The sequence below is a fragment of the Penicillium hispanicum genome, assembly GCF_028827665.1.
Source record: "Penicillium hispanicum strain IBT 35686 chromosome Unknown utg000009l_segment0_segment0, whole genome shotgun sequence".
NCBI classification, from domain to species: Eukaryota; Fungi; Ascomycota; class Eurotiomycetes; order Eurotiales; family Aspergillaceae; genus Penicillium; species Penicillium hispanicum.
Window position 1 is genome coordinate 70,572 of NW_026623201.1, and position 20,477 is coordinate 91,048.

At 41.0% G+C, this 20,477-nt stretch overlaps 5 protein-coding genes across 5 annotated transcripts; 3 read left to right on the plus strand and 2 right to left on the minus strand.

Annotated features, from left to right (window-relative positions):
• Positions 1–377: 377 nt before the first annotated feature.
• Positions 378–2,048, plus strand: cwc27 (putative peptidyl-prolyl cis-trans isomerase; the record flags this gene model as incomplete). Its single annotated transcript, XM_056949260.1, has 1 exon — positions 378–2,048. One exon carries the CDS (start codon positions 378–380, stop codon positions 2,046–2,048), a length of 1,671 nt encoding a protein of 556 aa, XP_056795193.1.
• A 389-nt stretch (positions 2,049–2,437) lies between these two features.
• N7459_010093 (uncharacterized protein) lies at positions 2,438–4,852 on the minus strand (the record flags this gene model as incomplete). The annotated part of the gene is made up of 2 exons (XM_056949261.1): positions 2,438–4,316; positions 4,374–4,852. 2 exons carry the CDS (start codon positions 4,850–4,852, stop codon positions 2,438–2,440), a joined length of 2,358 nt encoding a protein of 785 aa, XP_056795194.1.
• Positions 4,853–5,600: 748 nt separating this feature from the next.
• On the minus strand, positions 5,601–6,590 carry N7459_010094 (putative aldo-keto reductase (AKR); the record flags this gene model as incomplete). Its single annotated transcript, XM_056949262.1, has 2 exons — positions 5,601–6,290; positions 6,351–6,590. The coding sequence occupies 2 exons, from the start codon at positions 6,588–6,590 to the stop codon at positions 5,601–5,603; spliced, it is 930 nt and encodes a 309-aa protein (XP_056795195.1).
• An 8,584-nt stretch (positions 6,591–15,174) lies between these two features.
• Positions 15,175–16,405, plus strand: N7459_010095 (Zinc finger C2H2; the record flags this gene model as incomplete). The annotated part of the gene is given in 7 exon segments (XM_056949263.1): positions 15,175–15,291; positions 15,308–15,388; positions 15,557–15,611; positions 15,662–15,705; positions 15,771–15,848; positions 15,884–15,967; positions 16,070–16,405. 7 exon segments carry the CDS (start codon positions 15,175–15,177, stop codon positions 16,403–16,405), a joined length of 795 nt encoding a protein of 264 aa, XP_056795196.1.
• Positions 16,406–19,788: 3,383 nt separating this feature from the next.
• On the plus strand, positions 19,789–20,028 carry N7459_010096 (uncharacterized protein; the record flags this gene model as incomplete). Its single annotated transcript, XM_056949264.1, has 2 exons — positions 19,789–19,959; positions 20,020–20,028. 2 exons carry the CDS (start codon positions 19,789–19,791, stop codon positions 20,026–20,028), a joined length of 180 nt encoding a protein of 59 aa, XP_056795197.1.
• Positions 20,029–20,477: the final 449 nt, after the last annotated feature.

Genomic DNA, 20,477 nt, shown 5'->3' on the forward strand with positions numbered 1-20,477 from the left:
ATACGAACGACGACCTGAACTCACTTTGCATTAGCACTGACTGGACTTTGTAGGGGCCCTGCTTGAGCCCCCGCCCGACCTTGCCAACGCGACAATTATCTAAGCAATCTTGGGGGATACCTTCCATGAGGAAATGATGACGAGACAAACAACCGAATGGACCCAAATGTATCGCATTCCATGACCATAGCCAAGTGTATCTAGTTACCTGTAAAGACCAATGACGACCAATTGTAGCAGAAGCATCACGTGCCATGACGTCCACTTTTCTCGCCGCACGCCGCGTCCGTTCGGACTGCAGTGCTATTTTCTTGATCGCCATTGCTGTTTTACTCGAGGGCCGGGGCTCGCCCGCTCTTGCTCTTCTTCTTTCCATCATGTCCGCCCACTATGCCAGCGAGCCAAATCCCACCGCATCAGCCACGCTGAATACAACAGTCGGTCCGATCCACATCGCGCTCTTCGCGAACCAGACCCCTCTCACCTGCAAGAACTTCCTTCAGCACTGCAAGGACAACTACTATGCAGGGACGATCTTCCATCGTGTCGCGCCAGAGTTCGTGATCCAGGGCGGTGATCCGACAGGGACCGGGTCCGGCGGCACCTCCATCTACGAGTATCCAGAATTCGAGTACGACCCCGAAGCTCGCGATCCGAATGAGCAGGTGGTCCTGCGAGACGAGCTGCACAGCCGTCTACGCTTCAACCGGCGGGGCCTGGTCGGGATGGCCAAGAGTGAAGATGGTTCATATGGCAGTCAATTCTTCATTACGCTCGCCAACACCGAGCGTGAGTTGAACCAGCAGTGCACGCTTTTCGGGCGATTGGAAGGTGACAGCATCTTCAACGTCCTCAAGATTGCGGACGCGGAACGCGTCGAAGGCACCGAGCGACCCGTATACCCGATCAAGGTGACATCGTGCGAGATTGGGGAACTGGGTCCATTGGCCGGCAAGCTGAAGGATCGAAAGACGGTTTCAGTTTCAGGCGCAGGAAATGATAAGCCGGTGCCGAAGAAAAAGAAGAAGACAGCCAAGGCCGGGAAGGTCTTGCTCAGCTTTGGGGGTGATGAAGGCGACGAGGAAATGCCTATAAGGCCGGCAAAGCCAAAATTCAACACGAAATTGGTGGCAGATACGCCCGGTGCGGCAAGCGACACATCAAAGGCGCCAAACCCTCAAGTATCAGAGTCCAAACAGCCACGCAAGCGACCTCGGTCTCCATCCCCGAAACGCTCTCCGTCGGCAGAGCGCAGACAACGTCCGAAGACGCCAGAGCCACAGAATCAACTCCCCCTTCAGAACCCTGAATCCCCCGAGCGCTCGCCCGGCCCCATTTCTCCTCCAAAGAACCAGTCGAAATTGTCCCGGACCAACGCCGAGATTGAGTCATTGAAAGCGTCTATGCGCCGTAATGTCGACACGGGTCCAGCTGACACCGACCACAAGAAGAGTGCTCTCGAGGCTATGATTCCGGAGACTTCGATCCGCGGACGCAGGCGTCCTCCACCGGGCTCAGTCAATGGAGCAGGATCTGGTGCGGGGCCCCGAAATGCAGCGGAGACCGAGGCATTGCGCATCTTTAATGCGTTCAAAGCTAAGCTAGATGGCGCCGATACACAACCCTCTACGCAGGCCTTACATAATGGATCAAATGCTGGCAGAGACAAAAGTCGCGGCAAAGAAGATGACGCAGGTGACGAGGAAGCGCAGCTCTGCGATCTACACTTTATCGCCAACTGCCAGTCCTGTCAGTCGTGGGACAACCCCGAGGACGCAACGGCGGACGAAGCAGCTGGGGATGATGCAGGCTGGTTGACGCACGAGCTCCGGTTCGGCAAAGACAGCCTGGGCAAGGATTTGAAGTGGAAGAAGGACCACCGAGACGACATAGACTCGCTGATGGTAATTGATCCGCGTGAGAAAGAGAAGGAGCTGGCCGGCGGCAGCAGCGGTGGACGCAAGCGTGGGCTCCAGCGGGATCGAGAGCGAGAGCGTAAGCGAGAGCGAGTAGGCGAGTTGGAATGGGACCGGGAAAGACGGCGTTAGAGAAATACAAGATGGAAGAGCATCTGATACCCGTTTTGCACGGTCCTGGATGAAATATAAGATCTCCGTAAAATAATCTAGTCACACAACATGATGCCAGTCGCTCGCAGGAGTAGTGGATTCCAAATTCATACGATCATCAGGCCTTAATGAGCAATAGGGATCAGTCCATTCAAATATCAATTGGATCATCATGGATCATGTCAAGTTTGTACAATGCAGCCTAATTGTCCCGCCCCGAGAATCACACACTACTCAGTCAAATAAAAGAACGCCGTTGGTTGTTATCCGCATCATTTGTCTTTTCTTCGAAATGCCTTTTTGGGCGTTCCATTCCTCCTCAGGGTATCTTTGATACTCAGTGCCCATTATGTATGGGATAGACTGAATCACGTCTTCCTGCGGCGCTTCGCACTGCCTCCATCTTCAGCACCCTCGCCGGAAGGCTCCTCAATGGCAATTGGACTAGTCGCCTCACTGTCCGTCAACTGTTCGATGACACGGCCCGAGTCCAGGTGGTTCCCCGATCCAGAATCACTGCCATAGCCCGTTCCGTCGAAGCCGTAGTTGTAATGGCCAGGGCCTTGGTTGGTCCCTTCAAAGAGATCACCGTTGTCAGGAATATGGTCAAAGTCGAAGAGATCGTTGGTGTCGCCGTCATCCTGAGAGATTCCTGTGGGCTCGTGAAGGCTCGCGCCAGGCCCTGAGCCTTGGCCGGTGCCATTATTATCGTCAAGATTGAGGTGCTTCTTCGCGTCATTGTCCGTGTCGCCGAGATCAGTGAAATAGTCGTTGTTGAAAATTTGATCAAGGTCCAGAGGCGGGGGCGGCACGTTGCTATCGTGATCCAGGCCCGGTATTGCGCCAGTGGGGCTTAAAGGCTGAAGAAGGTTGGTGAGATTCTGTACGGACCGATCCTGTTCCGCTTGCATCTTGACTAAGTTGTCAATCTCTTGCCGGGTGTTTGCTAGACGGCCAGAGTAGTTCTGCGGCATTGGGGGCGGATTCGGTGTAATAAGGGCGTTGTTAGGCGATCTGGCTGCACCAGGGTCCGCCGAGCTGGTCTCATTTGCCATGAGCCGAAGCATATCGGCGCGTTGATTCGGGGTTAGGGGAACGTTTCCGCCAGAAGTTTCTAGGGAAGAGAGCACATTGGGGAACTCGGAGAAGCTCGTTGGGATGCCATTCCGCGCGTTGGAATTCTGGATGACAGACATGATATCTCTCCCCGGGAAGTCCTCTCCTGTTTGCTGCACCGAGGGGACGGTCGAGGCTCCCTGCCGTGGGCTGTTCCCTAGAACCTCTTCCACATGGCCAGACTGTGTAGCGCTCGGTTGACGAGCATGACCACGCGATCGCGCTTCGTAAGAGCCATTGGCTGCAGGCGAGAGGGTCGTGGCACGATTCGTCTCACCTGCAGCAGGAGGCGCTTTCAAGAGTAGTGGCTGCTTTTTCATTGTTCTTTGTCCCGTCGGACTCGTCATCGAGGCCAGGGGGCTCAACGAAAAGTCATCCCCCATATCGACAATATTCCCTTGGTGGTCCTGAGAGATGGCGCCAGCAAACGAGTTGGCAATATTCTGCGTTCCATCTTGCCCTTGCAAGCTGCGGTTGTACACTGTTGCAAGGAATGTGAGAATGGCATTTATCGAGTTCTCATGCCGAGTATGCTGCTCCTGGAAGTTGGCAGCCTGGGCATAGAGCTGCTCATGTTCTTTCCGCAGCCTGGTGATGGTATTGGAAATTATTTGCTGTTGCGATCGAATCGCCTGCAGTTCCCGATAAACTCCTGCAAATTGGTCATTCGGCAAGGTAGTGTCAGTGGTGAGCGACAACTGCTGAGGCCGCGCCCGGTTCTCGCGAGAGGCGGGCAAGCCCTCCTCGCCAAACTCTTCTAGATCATTTTCATCTGCATCCTCTGTCTTCACCCGCGCTCCGCCTTTGCTTCCCTTGGTTCCGTGTGCAGCTGCATTCTTGGGCTTCTGAATCAACCAGAGAAGGTCTGGATGACCTCGTTTGAAGTACGGGTTGGCATATTCACTGGGACTCTTGTTCTTTCGCTCGCTGGCGCGCATGGAGTTGTCTGACAGTCCAACTTTCTTGTGGAAGCCGTACATATTAAGCTGTCGCACAAACGATGCATAATTGTTGTGTTTGAACAGTTCCGGGATCAATGTCCTCGCAAATTCATCCTCGTCCAATACGATAAACGAATTACCATCATCCGACCACCGAATGAGTTCAGTGTTCTTGGACTCGTCTAAAAAGCTGTGTGTTTCTCGATTAGTTGAATGCTTTGAACAGGGGAAGATCTCTCAGTCATACCTGCTCAATTTCTGCACGAATGGTGGGATCTGTTTCCGCTTCGCCTGCGCCTCCTTCTTCGCGGCTAACGCCCGCTGATAGAGTTCCTCCAGCGATTCTCCCCACGCGCCCGACTCGCCTTGGCCAGAATTTGTGTTTGGATCCGAGTATGTAGTTGGGGCTTGCTCATATCCACGGTTTCGAGTCACCAGTTGGTTGGCTTGTTGACGCCGGGTCAGTTGATTAGACGTGGTCGCGGCTGATCCAGACAGGTCCTGCGGTGCCGCATAGCCTGTGGGATTGAACGAGGAAGGATCGGTAAAGGAAGCTGGATTGATGACGTTTGCCGAAGGGTTCTGGCCCCATTGCAAGAACTGATCGTTGGATAGTTGGGAACCGGGGTTGGACGACGGGTAGTTGGGCACCGCACCTAGCTGCGGATGCACTGCTGGTGATGTGCCTGGAGCTGGTCTTTTGCGAGTCATGCCTTGAGAACTCATTTTCAACGAACTGAACTTGGATGTGGAGGTGGGATAGATATCTTAGGGCGAGGATGCTCGAATATATTAGACCGAGATGGGCGAGTGAATGAAGACCCCAGGCGTGGGGGATATGGGAAGAATCGGATCGAGAGCAATCCGGCTCTAAATGCTAGAAGTTGGTCGTGAATATCGTCGCAAACGTAGAGCCACGCAAAAATGTCTGGGTCCACCAGCACTCGGGTGAAAAACCGGCCGACGGTGATAACAACACCCCGAATATCGTAAAGCAGCGCAACCAACACGGGAGAATGCAGTATTCAGCAGCAACTAATCGAGAGGACGTCGACAGCGATGCAGGATGCTTTGGCGAGACACCACAATCAGCAGGCGCCAGAAGTGTCCGACATTCAGAATCGCTCGGGGGGGCACCAGCAAAGAGACCGGGCCAGAAAGACAGGATGCTCCAGCACAATGGAAGCTGATGCAGATTGATCGGGCGCGATCAAGGAGCAGGACGGAACGGGGGAGCGCAGGAGAGGGAAATCTTGAGCTGCGTCGCTTGGCGGCGACGATGAGGTCAATTCGAGCGGCCGCGGGCGCTGATTGGCTGATGCGCTGAGTCAGCGGCGAAGGCGGTGGTCTATCATATCCGTCACGGAAGCATTGTTCTGAACTGGAAGCACGGTGGATGGGAGAATAACTGGCGACGGGACTGCTATTGATCTTGGCCTGCCATCTATCTCGTCCTACGAGGCTTGATTCGCAGCTACGGCTGAGCATCTCCGACTAACACGCGGAATTCCGTGAGGGTTCTCTCCCACTCGGCTGGTTGCTCTCTCGTGAATCTCCACACCCTCCGGGGGGCTGCCAGGTCCTCGGCTATACGTGCCTCATTTTTGGTGCCGTTGAACACTGTGACATTACCCAGTCCCATCACCAGCGTGTACAGGGCAGCTGCGGGGCTGATGTTGGTGCGGGCAGCAAGGAACTGTATCGGCGCAGATTGTACCAGTTCGGGGTTGGCAGTCAGGGTCCAGAAGCTCTGGTAGATGATCTGATGCTCGCGACAGAATGTCCGTAGGGGGACGTCGAATAAAGTGTCCTCGTAGAAACGATTTTGCACCACTGCAGGCTTCACCTTGACCTGGGGCGAGGTGCATAACTCACGAAGCACCGACAGATCCGTATTGGAAATGCCCAGATTGCGGATCCGATGGGGCACATAGGTCTCCAGCGCTAGCCAAGCCTCCATGGTCAGCTCGATAGTCGGCAGCGGTGTGTGCACGACCACAGTATCAAGATAGCCATCGTTCACACTGCCCGGGTCCTCGGACGGTCGGAGATGGTGCAAAGATGATTTGATGGAGGCATGGACCTGCTCTGTCACAGATGCATTTGCGTCATACGGCTTGTCGTTCAGGTCCTGTGCCGAGACGGGACTAAATTTGGTTTGCACCTGCATCGGGGGTCAGCGACCACAGCCTCTGGATCTCTAGTCGAGTCACTGGGCACCCACGTAGAGATCCTCGCGGCCCACCATGCCATCCGCAATAGCCTTGCGCAAGCCATCACCGACCAGTCGTTCTTGATAGTGTCGAGGCTGAGCTGCTGTGTCCACAGCCCGGAAGCCAGCCTTGACCGCGGTGTAAACGAGATCAGCGGAGCGGTCCTTCTTCCAGGCGGTGCCGTAGATGAACACTGGAAGGACCGACAAAGTGGAGTCCAGTGTGGGACGCAAGCAGTATTTATCCCACATTTGGCTCACGGCTCGAACTATGGTGATAGTGTGAGGATGATTGCGGCAGATCTATAATTATCCTGCGTGGGGCTGCTAGTCGAGCGAGAGAGAGAGAGACAGAAGGGAAGACCGGGAGACTATGGGGCTGATCTAGAAAGTAATGCAATATCATGTTAGTAACAAAATCATCATTCAATGGCCGGTTGGAGTAGTTGGTTATCTCGCATCGTTAACACCGATGAGGCCGCCGGATCGAGCCCGGCACTGGTCATTTCTTTTTTTTTTGTTAGCACGCCGTATTTATTTCATGCAAGGAGTACCCTCCTGACTTTATTTAGGTATCTTTCGTATTATAAAAAAATAACTTTCAGCAAGAATTGATATTTCACTGCCAAATAAGATGCCTTGTACTTCTCTATGAGTGTCCACTGAAATTCTATATTGCCTTATCCATGGTTTAACTTCACAGTCTCTGGCCACCTAATTTACGAAGCTTTAATCATACGCTAAAATAAATCACCTAAGCAACTGTATCATAAACAGATAAAATCAACCAAAATGAACAGATGAAAATCACATAAATCACCAGCAAGTAGGGCCTCCGCAAGCATCGATAATATCTCGCGTAGAGTGAGAAACTCATAACGTCTTATCCGAGATGCTGCGATACCCCCCTCAGTCATATGATATCTGTTCGTACCATCCTATCTGTACAGACTATGCTATTATTTTCTATGATCCTTCGCATGCGCAATAAGCCATTAAAGGCCTGGGATATGCTCAGTATTACTGTCTCAATTGCCCTAATTGATTATGTCTTCCGCGCCCACTTTCTAACGTTTCAACGAAGAAGCAACTCAATGCGATTCGGCTGATGAGTGAGAGCGCCAGCAACTATGGCGGTACATGTACGCTTTTGAAAAGATTCTCGCATTCTAAACCAGCCGAGGGTCAACCATACAAGATGCAACCTTGTCCAACATAAGACCATGGGCTCCGCAATAGGAAAACGAGCATAACCTCCCACCTTACGAACACTCCAATTTGCTGCATTGGATGCAGCAGCACTCCCCAAAGATCTGGCAGCAAGAAGAGCGTTTCAACATCAGTGATCAAGACGCTAGGGAAAGGAAGATCACCGCGATTGGAGATATTGCTCTTGCATTGCTCGAGTGGCGGAGGTTTACCAACGGAGTATGTCGGGATAGGGAGGGGATCCGTCCAATAGGAATCAATAAGAAATCTAAATTGCTATTACGCCCAATCTGCCAATTTAGGGGGCGTACGCTTAACTAATCATAACATACAGGAAAAGGATAAACTATTAATGCGATTCTCCACATACTCATTCCAATATACCCCCTCAGCTGTCCTTCCATCCCTAAGGGCAGCTACACCTATACCGGCACCAGCACCTCCTAGGGCCCTGTTCGCCCTGAATCGCTTAAATCCGCTGTCTTTCTAAACCAATACCTATTTCCTCTTTAGGCTAGTTGATTAGATAACTTATATCAGTTATCCTAAGCAGATTTAGAAAGTTCTAATACTTCTAGCGTGGTAGCGTCTTAGTAAGCCTATCTATAACTATATAGGCAGTTAGAATCTATCGAATCTTGATTTAACTATCTTTAATCTTTTACCTAAGCCAATACCGATAAATATCGATATACCTAAGCTTTATCTTAAATCCTATATCCTTAGAGGTTATTAACGCGACTATACGTTTATTATTATAATTAATAGTGATTAGGTATAATAAAATAAAGTTAACTTATCTAAATAGGCGTTTCTATAACTATATTAACTTTCTAGCCTTAGATATACTAAGCAGTTTAACTTCTATTATTAAGGTCGTTATTATTAGTTATTTTAATACTTTCTAGTCTATAGGTCCTCTATATATTTAGTAGATATATCCTATAGAGCTTTTTTAATTGATATAGTCTATAAATAATATATTACTTATAATCTAAACTAATTCTATTTCTTTATTCTAATCTATTCTATACTGAATTACTAAGAATTAAGTAGTATATAGATAGTAGATAATTTAATTGATTAACTAATAATATTTAGGACTAGGATTAGTTAAGAACTATATTATTTTAGCTATCGTTTTAGCTATATCTGGCTATATAATTATTATAGGGAATTAAGTAGATCTAACCTTTTACTAGTATAAATAGATTATTACAGACCTAGCATCGGCAACACGCTAAGGCATAGAAATAGAGAAGCAATAACCAATCAACTTAGAAGTCATATAGAGAAACCTTCAGGCTGCGATCAGGATAAACAGTGAATCATATAACTCAACCTATTAGGTGATAGGGCGATATAGTGGATAATAGGATTGGATCCTATCAAGCAATAAGATCTGGTCTTATTAGGCGATATAATAGACTAGATATATAGAGATACTTATTCACTAATATATATTTAGTTCTTTATGTTCAATCCTCATATTATTTAGATTCTTATTATTACTTAAAATAATCAGATTAACAACTACTTATTCTTATTAACTTTATATTTAATTAATACCTTAACCAATATCTAATAACCTTAAAAGCTTATTTAATAATAATAATATTTAAATAACTAACTTAATTAGCGCTCTTAGTTAATATACCTTTTAGGATAAATACTTTATAGACTCTAAGCCTATATAAGACTAGATAAATAGTGGTAATAAAAGATAGATAAGCTTAAAAGGACTATAGCTATTAAAAAAATATTACTTTTAAGATAGTAAAACTAATATAGTAATAAATAATTAGCTAGTATATAATATATTAAATACTAAATTTAGGATTTAATTAAAATTAATAAAATATTAATATTTTATTATTAACTATAATTAAACTATAGTAAAAAATAATAGTATTAATAATATAAAGAGAGATTAGATAGGATATATATTATTACTATCTCTTATTAATACTAAATTAATAGATATAGCTTTATAATTATAAAAATAATTAGTATAAAAATTAGTTTTATTTATAAAGCTACTAAAACTAGATTTCTTCTATAGTAATTAAAATAAATTATAAATATTTCTTATTTAAATAGATATATAGTTATATATTATTAATTATATAGCTAAGGCTAATAAAGTAATTTATATATCTATTTATTTTTAAAAATAAACTTTTAAATAGTTTAAACTATATATTTAAAAATTTAATAAAAAGCCTTTAGCTAACTAAAATAATATAACTAAAAAAATCTTTATAGTATACTAAATCTTTAAAAAAAAGCTTAAATAGATATTTAGAGATATTAATATTTAATAGATAGCTGAAAAAAGACTTAAATAAATCTAATAAACTAGTTTAGTAAATATCTATATTACTAAATTTTAATAGATTATCTTATATCTAGATTATAATAATAATATTTATATCTAATTATTTAAATAAGGTTTTAAAAAAGAAGTTAAAGATAAATTAATATAAATTAACTAATCTACTAAACTTTTAAAAATAATTAAGATTATAGTTAAATTTAATAATTAACTATATAAATAAAAACTTTAGTAAAATAAAATATAATATAATAGATACTACTATTAAAGAGATAAATAAAAATTATAATAATCTAAAAAAATTTATAATAATCTTTATAGACTATAGTTAATAAAGTTTAATATAGTAAAGCTTTTTATTAAAGAATAGAAATAATATAGAGAAAAAAAGCTTTATTTTAAATATAATAAACTAAATTATATAATAAAAAAATATAAAAATAAAATAAATAATTAGAAACCTTAATAGATTTATATTATCTAGGAAAAAGGAGTATATAATATAACTAAAACTATAAAAGTAAAAGTATTTTATATAATATAAAATAAGCTAAGTTAAGGATTTAATATTAAGTAAAACCTAGAATAGGGCCTAAAACTAATATACTAGATATTAGAAAGATATATTATAGAAATAAAAGAAGTATTTAATAGAATCTATAAAGGCTCTAAGAGTAAAGTAGAAAAGGCTAAGAAGGCTAAATAAATATTATATAAGATCTAAGAAAGATACTATATAAATAAATAAACCTAAGTAAATAAAAAAGCCCTAGAAAAGGTATTAAAGTCTAGAATTAAATAAATAATACTAAATAATATAAAATAATTATTAATTATAGTCTAGGATAACTAAATAGATAAATAGTAGAACTATAAAAGTTCGCGATAAAAAACTACTATAATAGTAAATAAAAATATCTAAGAGTTCAGGAAAAGCTTAGATAAGATGAATAAGGATATTAATTAAATTAAAAAGATATAATAAGAATAAATAAATAATATAGATTAATTAAGAACCTCAATATGTAAAGATATTAATATTATTAATTTAAAGTAATTAATTAAGTAATAAAAAATAGAATTAGCCTATAAGAAAATTAAGAAATATATTAATATCCTTAGATAACTTTATAAACTATTTAATAAAAAAACTAAGCTATAAAAACTATAGATTATTAATAAAATACTAGATAATAGATAATCTATATCTAAAAATATCAGATAGGAGAATTCCTATCAGGAATATCTATTTACCCAATTCTAATCTAACCAGGATTCAAACTAGAAACCTTTCCCTTTTCTCCCTGATTTTTAATTTAAACCTAATTAGGAAAATCTATAATAAAGAAAATAATATTTAACTTTGTTAATTACTATTATATTAACTTTAAAACCTAATTAATTAATTAGAAACTATTTAAAAAAGATAAAAATTAGATTAAAAAGGTATATAATTATCCTAAATTTGCTTATATATAGAAGAAAACTATTAAGTCTATATTATCTAAATCTATAGATAATACTCTATTTAATAAAAAACTAGTATTATATATCTATTTAATAATTTAGGTATACTTATCTATTTAATTAAGAATCACTCTATAGGACTAACTAATATATAATATAGTATCTAATATCTATATATATAATAATTATATATAATTTATTGATTATAAACTATATATATTAGTAAAAAAAGTCCTAGTTAAAGATAGCTCTATTATAATCCTTAGATATAAAATAGCTTTATTCTAGCCTAGCTAATTATATAATAAGTAGCCTTTCTATCTTAAATAATATATATATATATATATACTAGATTTCTATTTTAACGTCTTCTCTATATTACATATAGAATCTATTAGAATCTTTTATTATATATATCTTTATCTTTTTAAAAATTAGATAGATATATTTATCTATTCTATATATACTATCTAGGGTCTATACTATATAACTTAAAACTAAAAATCTATTTAATTCTATTAATAAACCTATATAATTAGATTAATAGAGCTTTATTTAGCCTTAGGTACCTTTAACCTATAGTATTAGTGATTAAAATATATTAATACTAAAGCCCTAACTTATCTAGAATTAGCTACTATAAGAATCTTTATTAAACTAACTAATTATATATCTAAAAAAGATCAGATAAATACTATTAGATTATATAATATCTACTAAAAGAGTAAAATTAAGCACTAGATATTCTACTATCTTATAAATATAGGATAGAAACTATTTAAAACCCTATATTAGGACTTTATATATATAATCTATATATATAATTATAATACTTATATTAGTTATCTATTCTACCCTATTATTTAATACTATTTATTAAAAAATATTAAATTAAAAAACTAAGTTTTTAAGGCCCTATCTAATAAAATATAGTTTATTAATATCTATTTTAGTATTAAACTAAAGTAAATCTACTATAATAGAGACTAAAATCTTCTTTTATTAGCTAGTTTTCTTGAAAAAAAAAGAATTAAGACTAATATTATTTTACTTTATTATCTTAAGATAAATAATTATATAGAATATATTAGTAAATTAATTATCTTATTAGTTAGATCTATATATATAAATATTAATCTCCTAGAAAATCTATAGTCTAAGGTTATTAATATAGTAGTTTATATCCTAAATTAAGTTTTAAACTATTAATTAAGATAGAAATTACTATATTAAGCCTTATCTAATTAACTTAGCTAATTATATTTTAGCTATATAATATAAAAAACTAGATCTATTAAATCTTTAAATCTATAAATATAAGATTTATATCTATATTAGGAATCTTCTATATCTAAGAAAATTAATATCTTATATTTAAATTAGTTATCTTATTAGTTTTAATATTTTAAATATATAGTGAATCTAGATCTTTTAATTAAATTATATTATTTATATATAACTATATTTTTAATAAGACTAGCTTCTTTTATCCTTTTTTTATTTATAATAATATATCTATTTTTAATAATAATTATTATTAAATTAGGATATTTATATTATTTAAATTTAATAAAGTTATTAAAGATATTAATATACTAGAATTTTCTCTCTTTATAAATAGTATAAATAATATAAATAGTATAAATTTTAATATAAATAAAATAAATAATAACTATTAAAGTCCTTAAAATCATCTAAAAAAGAAAATAATCTATTATCTATATAATCTAGATAATAAGATTATTAAAGATACTTTACTCTCTCCTCCTATATTTAAAAAAATTAATAAATTAAAATCTTTTAATATATCAGATAATAATAATAATAATAAAGATATATCCCTTTTATCCTAAACACTATCTATCTATAACCTAGAACTAATAAAATACTAATTTTTAAAACTAATAATTATAATTAATAATATTAGATTTAATTAAAATACCTATTTTAGCCTAAAATATCCTAAATTACTATTATCTAACCTAATTAATAAATAATATTAGATTAATATTATTAATATACTCCCAAAGAATTGCGTTTTGCTATTTGGCAGCCTCCTCCGGCGGTCGGTGACGCCAAAAGATGGCGGCGTTTCAGCAACCTCCCTCCGCCACGCTCGCGCCCCCTTCGCGCCACGCACCACTCACCACGCCCCGCTGTCTGCCTCGGACAGCCATTTCGGGAGCGCTTCCATCGTGGATTCCCAGAGGGCTCATCGATCGCCCCACCACTTCTACTAGGGAGATAGCGCCGAAATGGCTCCTTCAGCACCACGCCAACTACACCCTGGCCAGGACGCAGCCGCCATGGCTATAAATGTCCTCTTCCCAGCCCACGATTCACCCGCTGCCCAACACTGCCCTCATTTCGACTCAAGCGCCAACTCTAAAGCTCTCTCGCTGATCTTCTATGGTCCTTTCTTCTTCTATTCAGTCGTGCATTAAAACGTCTCGAGCTCCGAGGTCGTTTCTTCCCTTGGTCGGCGAAGTCTACTGGCCATGCGTCGTTGGAAGAGGTCCAATGCCAGCAACCACGGAATCACAAGCGAATCCTCTTGTACTTCTCCCGTCGATACCGACAGTGATAGACCGTTTGAGCCCGATTCCTCTGAGACCGATCTCACCGACTCGGAATGCCTCCCTCTAGCGGGTCGAATGATTGCTCAGAAGAAGTTAAGTCTAACCACCGGAGCAAAATTGTTACCAGCAGACCTGTCGAATATGGAATGTGTCCACTAGGCCTGGTACTAAGTCCTAGATGATGACATGGATGAAGACTTAGCCTAGGTGCTGGAAGATTATAGCCGATCTAATAAAATGAAGAAGTTGCAACGTTGACTGAAAGAGCGTTAGGATTGGTAAGTAACTGGAATATCGTTGAAAGCCTATAGCAAGTTTATATTAACTGACCTATATACCTTATCTTAGGTTCTGCTAAATAAAAGCAATGGAGCCGTCCACTGATCTAAAGTGGGGGGATATAGAGGATGCACTGTGTGAGGTGTCTCTAAATAATATACACTGATTCCTAAATTGGTGCCTAAAGCTAGAGTACAGTCCCGATGGTCGCTGTTAGAAAGGCTATATAAAGGCTAGCTCCCTTGAAGTGGATTGGAAGTACTTCTGACTTTACTATATACGAGTTACTAAATACGAGATAAGTAAAGAGATAGGCGAGGTAGTTTGTATAGTTTGTTTTTTAATCCCCCCCCCCCCCCTAAAATAGTGTCTAGGAGGCCTTGCTGACGAAGATGGATAGGGTATAAGATACTTAGTGGATAAGCATGGTCTTGATAAATAACTGTGGGGAAATGTCCTAGTATATATTGAGGATATGATTCCTTTTAATGAGATGATCCTTTAGACCCGGGAAAAGCGATTCCATTTGGGGTTTTAGTGGATTATACTGTGCCTATATAATACTATTGGGTTATTTACTATTAACTGAAAATAGGCAATATTTGACCTTTAGTTTAAGCATCTATAAATATTGCTCTAGCAGGATCTATATAGAGGACCTCCGAAGCTGATGATAGAACTGGAGCCCTAGTTTATGAAAAGCGTCCTAGGCATGTCGAAGCTGTAGGTGGCGCCCTATGCTATACCTCTGCCCACTTTAGGGCCTGTCTGCTACAATCAGACTGATTGGTTAATGTTAATCAGCAACACGTTTGCACTACCTGAAATTGTCTATGGCGTATCGCTGGTCTTTAGCCTGTATGTTCTACTCTTCATTATATTGTTCTATGTCTGTGCCTTTGAAGCGTCTCACTTAACCTCGATAGAAGACCTTTGGAGACTGCTTGTTGAGGGCGGCTGACAGGAAATGCCACTTCCACTGAAGAAAGAAATGGATAATTACTATATCTTCCTGAAGGTTAAGGTGATTTATGGCCAGCCCCGTATTTTGTGGGAGACGCCTATAAATGGTAGCACACTCGACGTATAGCTTAGGACAGCCAGTGAGATATATGGCTTCCTTGATTATTTTTTCTCTTACCAATTTCGATATAGAGGAGGTGATTTACTTGATAAAAGTGGTGAGTAGACTATAAATTCCTAAGGTTCTGATTTTCTCTAGATGAGCGGATTAACTCTTCTGCCTAGGTTTTGTTAGTGAAGCACAGTGTAATATGATTATAGCTTACACCACTAGTAGAACGTTTATTAAGTATTACTATCCCTATCGGTATACTAGTTTATAAGAGATTATATACGGCCTCAACCTAGACGAAGAGTTCTTAAAAGCTGTAACCTGGATAAGTTATTGGATTGATTGGCGGCGACTATAATACCTGAGCAACGCTGACCAGGAATTGGTGGAGAAAGACCCAGAACTATAATCAGCTGTACACTGGTAAGTTGATTTAGAGACCTAGTGCGCTAATTACTCTTATAACCTAGTATTGTAAGCGATGCTAGAGGACCAGAAGCATTAAGTGTATAATCTACGCCGGCATCTGTAAGACAAAAGGCGGAAAGAAAAACGCCGCGATTTCAGTCAGAAATAAGCAGTAATTGATATTGAAAGATAGCTCACTGGTGGGGCTATCAGTGATAAGCCTACGCGCGAGGTATTATGGAAGGAGTTTGAAATGCTATTAGAGCAGATTCTTCTCGTGGAGACGTTCTTTACTTGGCCCACCACTGATTTATTAGAAGACGAGTGGACGCGGCGTAACAAAGCTATTGCTGCTGGAATACAATATTGCGGCTTTTAGGAGGGTGGGCCCCTTTGGGGACGACGGAAACGCTCTGCGCCGTCCGACGATGACGATGTAGTTCCCTCCCCGCCAGCTCGAAAGATAAAGGCCGATACGCTACCGACTACGTTGTGGGAGGAAGGACATACCGCTGGCGGGAAACCTATTACGAATGCAAAGCTAACGCGCGCATGTTTCCAATGCCCTAAGGCATATTCCGACTATAATGGAGTGAGGAGACATTTCAGGACATCACATTTGACGGACCGGACATGTAATTTTTGCGATTTGTCCGTCTTGCACGAGATGCACTTGCGAAGGCATGCTTCTGATGTCTATGGCCTTCGAACATGACCGTCAGATTCTTCTTTTCCGATCTTAGAGGCCCTTGCGCCAACTTTTTTTTGTTCTGTTCCCTGTTTCCTGTTTGGACATATTTGGTGGGGCCATTATTGGGTTGGTGACTATTTCATTAAAGCGTACCTTATTTGTCGCGATCATTTAGTGCTACCAAAGCAGAATTCCATAGTAGTTGTTTCGACCTTTTGTTTGATGGGTGATAATAAAATCGGCTGCATTCCTCTTTTTTAGAGTTAGGGAAAGTCAAGCTAAGGGACTATACGCTTAGGGTAAAGTCGATTCACTAGGTCAGTTGCATCACCCTAAGTCGTGAGAGTCGCATCCATCTCGACTCGGATCGCCTAAGACAAAGAGTGGTGGCAGCGATCAAGGAGGTGAAACAGTGTGTTAGGTTGCAGTCGCCGTTCTGCTTCTTCTCGCGCTTTTCTCTCTTCTCCTCGCGCTAGTCTCTCTTCCTCAAGCTGACGTCGTAGTTCGGCGATTATTTCTTCCATTCCTTATCGAAGGTGGTATTCAGCACATAATCGAGACGAAAAACCGAAGTCAGCGTAGAAGGGAATCCGCCATTTGGGACGGTGAATAAACGGTCAGGGGTAGGGGGTAGAAGAGATGCGTGTTTGGATGTTTACCAGCTGACTCACCCCTTGGCTGTGGTTATTTATGCCTCAGGCACCAAACGTTTTCGCGTTTTGTGCTGACTCTCATGCACCAAAATACGAGCTGCCTGGATTGTTTTACCTAGAATGGCCTCGTCAGTACATAGATAAATTATAACGACAGAAAAACACATTTCACCAATGTAAGATCCCGCTGACAACTGGAAGTTCTCGTTCTTTATTCTATTTTTACGACCTGGGGTATAGGTGGCTCGCTAGTGTGCAAACCGTACCCGTTTCTAGAAAATCAACAGCATAGTATTAGCAGGGCAATCGCGTAGAAACTGAATACCAGGTTTGTTGAAGCAACCCTCATTTTCGAAACGGGCATCAAGAGGTAAATCAAAATGGTTGGAAGAAGGAAAGAAGGAAAGGAATGGTCCTTTGCGCATTCAAAAATTGGAAAGTCGAATTTGTGCATTTGTAGCATTTGCATTTATTTCGCTCTCTTTAATAAACAGACCATTACTTTATAACAGCGATCGTTACCCATGCCTTTCCATTCAGGTACATCACAACTATAGCCCCCCCCCCCGCTCCCTAATAGATCAATGGAACAACTCGCAATTGCTGCTCTAGAGTCTACTCGGCCCAATCACACATCGGCAAGAAAATTAATACGCCAAAAACGATGCCGTCGCAAAAAGAATTTGATGAAAAAGGCATACGAATATAGTAAGGTGTGTGATACAGACGTATACGTGGGCATTCGCATTCGGGCGACGGGTCAGGTACATAATCTGTCAGCAGATGCTTCGGGATTTTGGGCATTTCTTATGTCGCAATTGGTATATTGCAGAACTTCCACTGGTGAAAGAAAGCTGACTTGTTAGGGCACCTACTACTCAAGGCCAAGTTTGATTACAGACCGGGACTTAGAGAAGACTGGGGAAGGAATAACTGTCACCGCTAAGCGATAAATATTTCAAGACGCAAGTACTGCGCATTAGTCCTCCATATATTTTTATATAAACTGAATTTCGCGATATACTAGTATATACCGGACGATATGCTTAGGGTAAAGTAGGTTTGGTTCTCTGAACTGGCACTAGATAGTAGGAGCACAATCTAAATTTGGAATCAACAGGCTCTCGGCGCGTATAAATTAAGGACGAAGAAAGGACCAAAAATTTCCCGATGTCTACCGTGTTTGGCTCGGGGGAATCGCTATGTCGACGCTGCGTCGAAAGTTCCGCCACACCCTTTTGTTACGCTTGAGGGCCCCCACTTTTAGTCATCTTCCCGGAAGCCAATCATCAACCCAACCAACGTAGAGAGCCATAACTATAGAGATTATTTAGCAATTTCCGTCTCAGAGGTGGCAGGGGAAAAACTCTTTAATAATGGCAGAGATTTGTTAGGCCTAAGAAGACACTCTCTGTACGGGGAAACAGTGAGACGGCTGATGCTACTGCGGGATATATATAAATCGGAGGGTTTAGCATTGAGCACGTGTTGAGTTTTTCGAATTTTTCGAATAAATGGATTTTCGAAAAGCTTTTAGTCATCGATAATTTTCAAATATTCGGATATCAATAATTCACTATCCACCTCCAGGCAATGGGAGAATGCATGAACATCACCGGAAAGCAGCCAGAATGTTACGGACCCCGCGACCACCAACTATCTAAGGGCTTCTAAGGTCCAATCATTCCCAGGGGCTGTGCATTAGCTCCAAAGTCACGTGCAGACGGTATATCTCGCGATCCCTCAGGTGTACCAGTTGAAATCGTTCCACCTCGATCGCTGAGCGATCACTGAGCATCAGGACGGACAACCCACTTGGCAGACATTATCCGGTGTGTATGCAGCTATATCGACGGGACAATGACTGGCGCCTCCCTTACCGCATTGGCACCAGTACCAACGCGCAACCACGTGACAACCCCCGGTATACGATTGACAGTTCTTGGCACCCAGAACTCAGTAGGTCATCTACCGAGCATCTACTGACAATCTACCCACACATCTACCACCTTGGAAAGGAGGATATATATAAGGACACTCATTTCATGTACTTAGCACGAGCGCGATCAATTCAATCTAAGTTACTGGGACGTACAGTTCATACTTGGATACTCTTGTGTTCATCGCATTCACGATTCACCTCGTCGACACCCATCCTACAAGTAGGGGAGCTACTTCGGTACTGACCTACTTGGCGCTCTACTTGGCGTTGTTCCTCGATACCCTCTACAGACCCGAGCCTGTGTAAGGCCTGAAGGACTAGGCGACAGTACGGTTGCGAGGCAGATCGTTGAAGAGACGTGGAAATCAGGCAAGTGTTCCGCTCTACTAACAGCGACCAGGTAGCACCGCGTAACACAGAACTCGACATTGCCATCTACATACTATCTTTGATATTCTAAATGCAAAATCCTAAAACCACCCTTCTACTTTCGGAACCGGACTCTCCTACGTCAGCTTTTCCAGGTGATACTACCATCCGCGGTCCACAACATTGAAAGATCGAATAGAAATTATTTATCCCGGACGACTTGGCAAATATACGATGATCCGATGGAAGCTCCGCCGCCTTGAAGTCATGTGATTTAGTGCCCAACTTCGGCAACGGATTTTACCCCTCATCTCACCACGAAGAAAATTGTGGTTTTTTAATCGTGGTCGCAACTTTTAAAGGTACGCCAATGCTCCAACGTAAAAAAAGAAAAATGCTAATCTCAAATTATATCAGTTCATTTAGCAATAACTTGCCATTCAATGGAAACCCAAGAATTACCGTCAGCCGCAAATGACATTCGAAAAGAGATGAAAGCAAAGATACCAAATGTCACCACATATGAAGAGGATGAAAAAGGAAACAAGAAATACGGCGGGGACGAAATTGCAGGGTTAATTTCTCGCATGAAAGTTGAACTTAAGCTCGACGAGGTAGGCATTGATACTCTTCGTTTTCCACGGCATCTCACTAATTTTGCTAGACCTGGGAAGGACGTTTGAGATATTGGTCGACCTCTACAAAATTGATTAATACTGGAAAACAAGGATACCTTGTAGCGATATCGGACGAAATGCAGATATACCCGGGAGGCTCATTGAAGGGCGGGTCATATATTCAAGTCAAGAATGAACCTGTTTTGGGGGCGGGTGCAATTACTTTATTTTTTGTACCTCGTTAGAATACGCCGTTGCTCAAATCAGATTAGATTATATCTATCCAGCACTGTCATTATTGTATATCAGAGAATATTTAATCATTCTTTTACGTTACTGGCACTGTCATCACCGGAGAGTATGAACCATTGTGCGTGACGTACTGGAGACCCTTGACAGCTAGTCTCTGAGAATCACAAGCGAGCGTTCTCTTTTGATGAAGGACAGTAGTAGAATAACGGCCGATTAAAGGGTGAGCTGATGGTTTCTAAGATTTGATGAAAGGGTGTAATCAT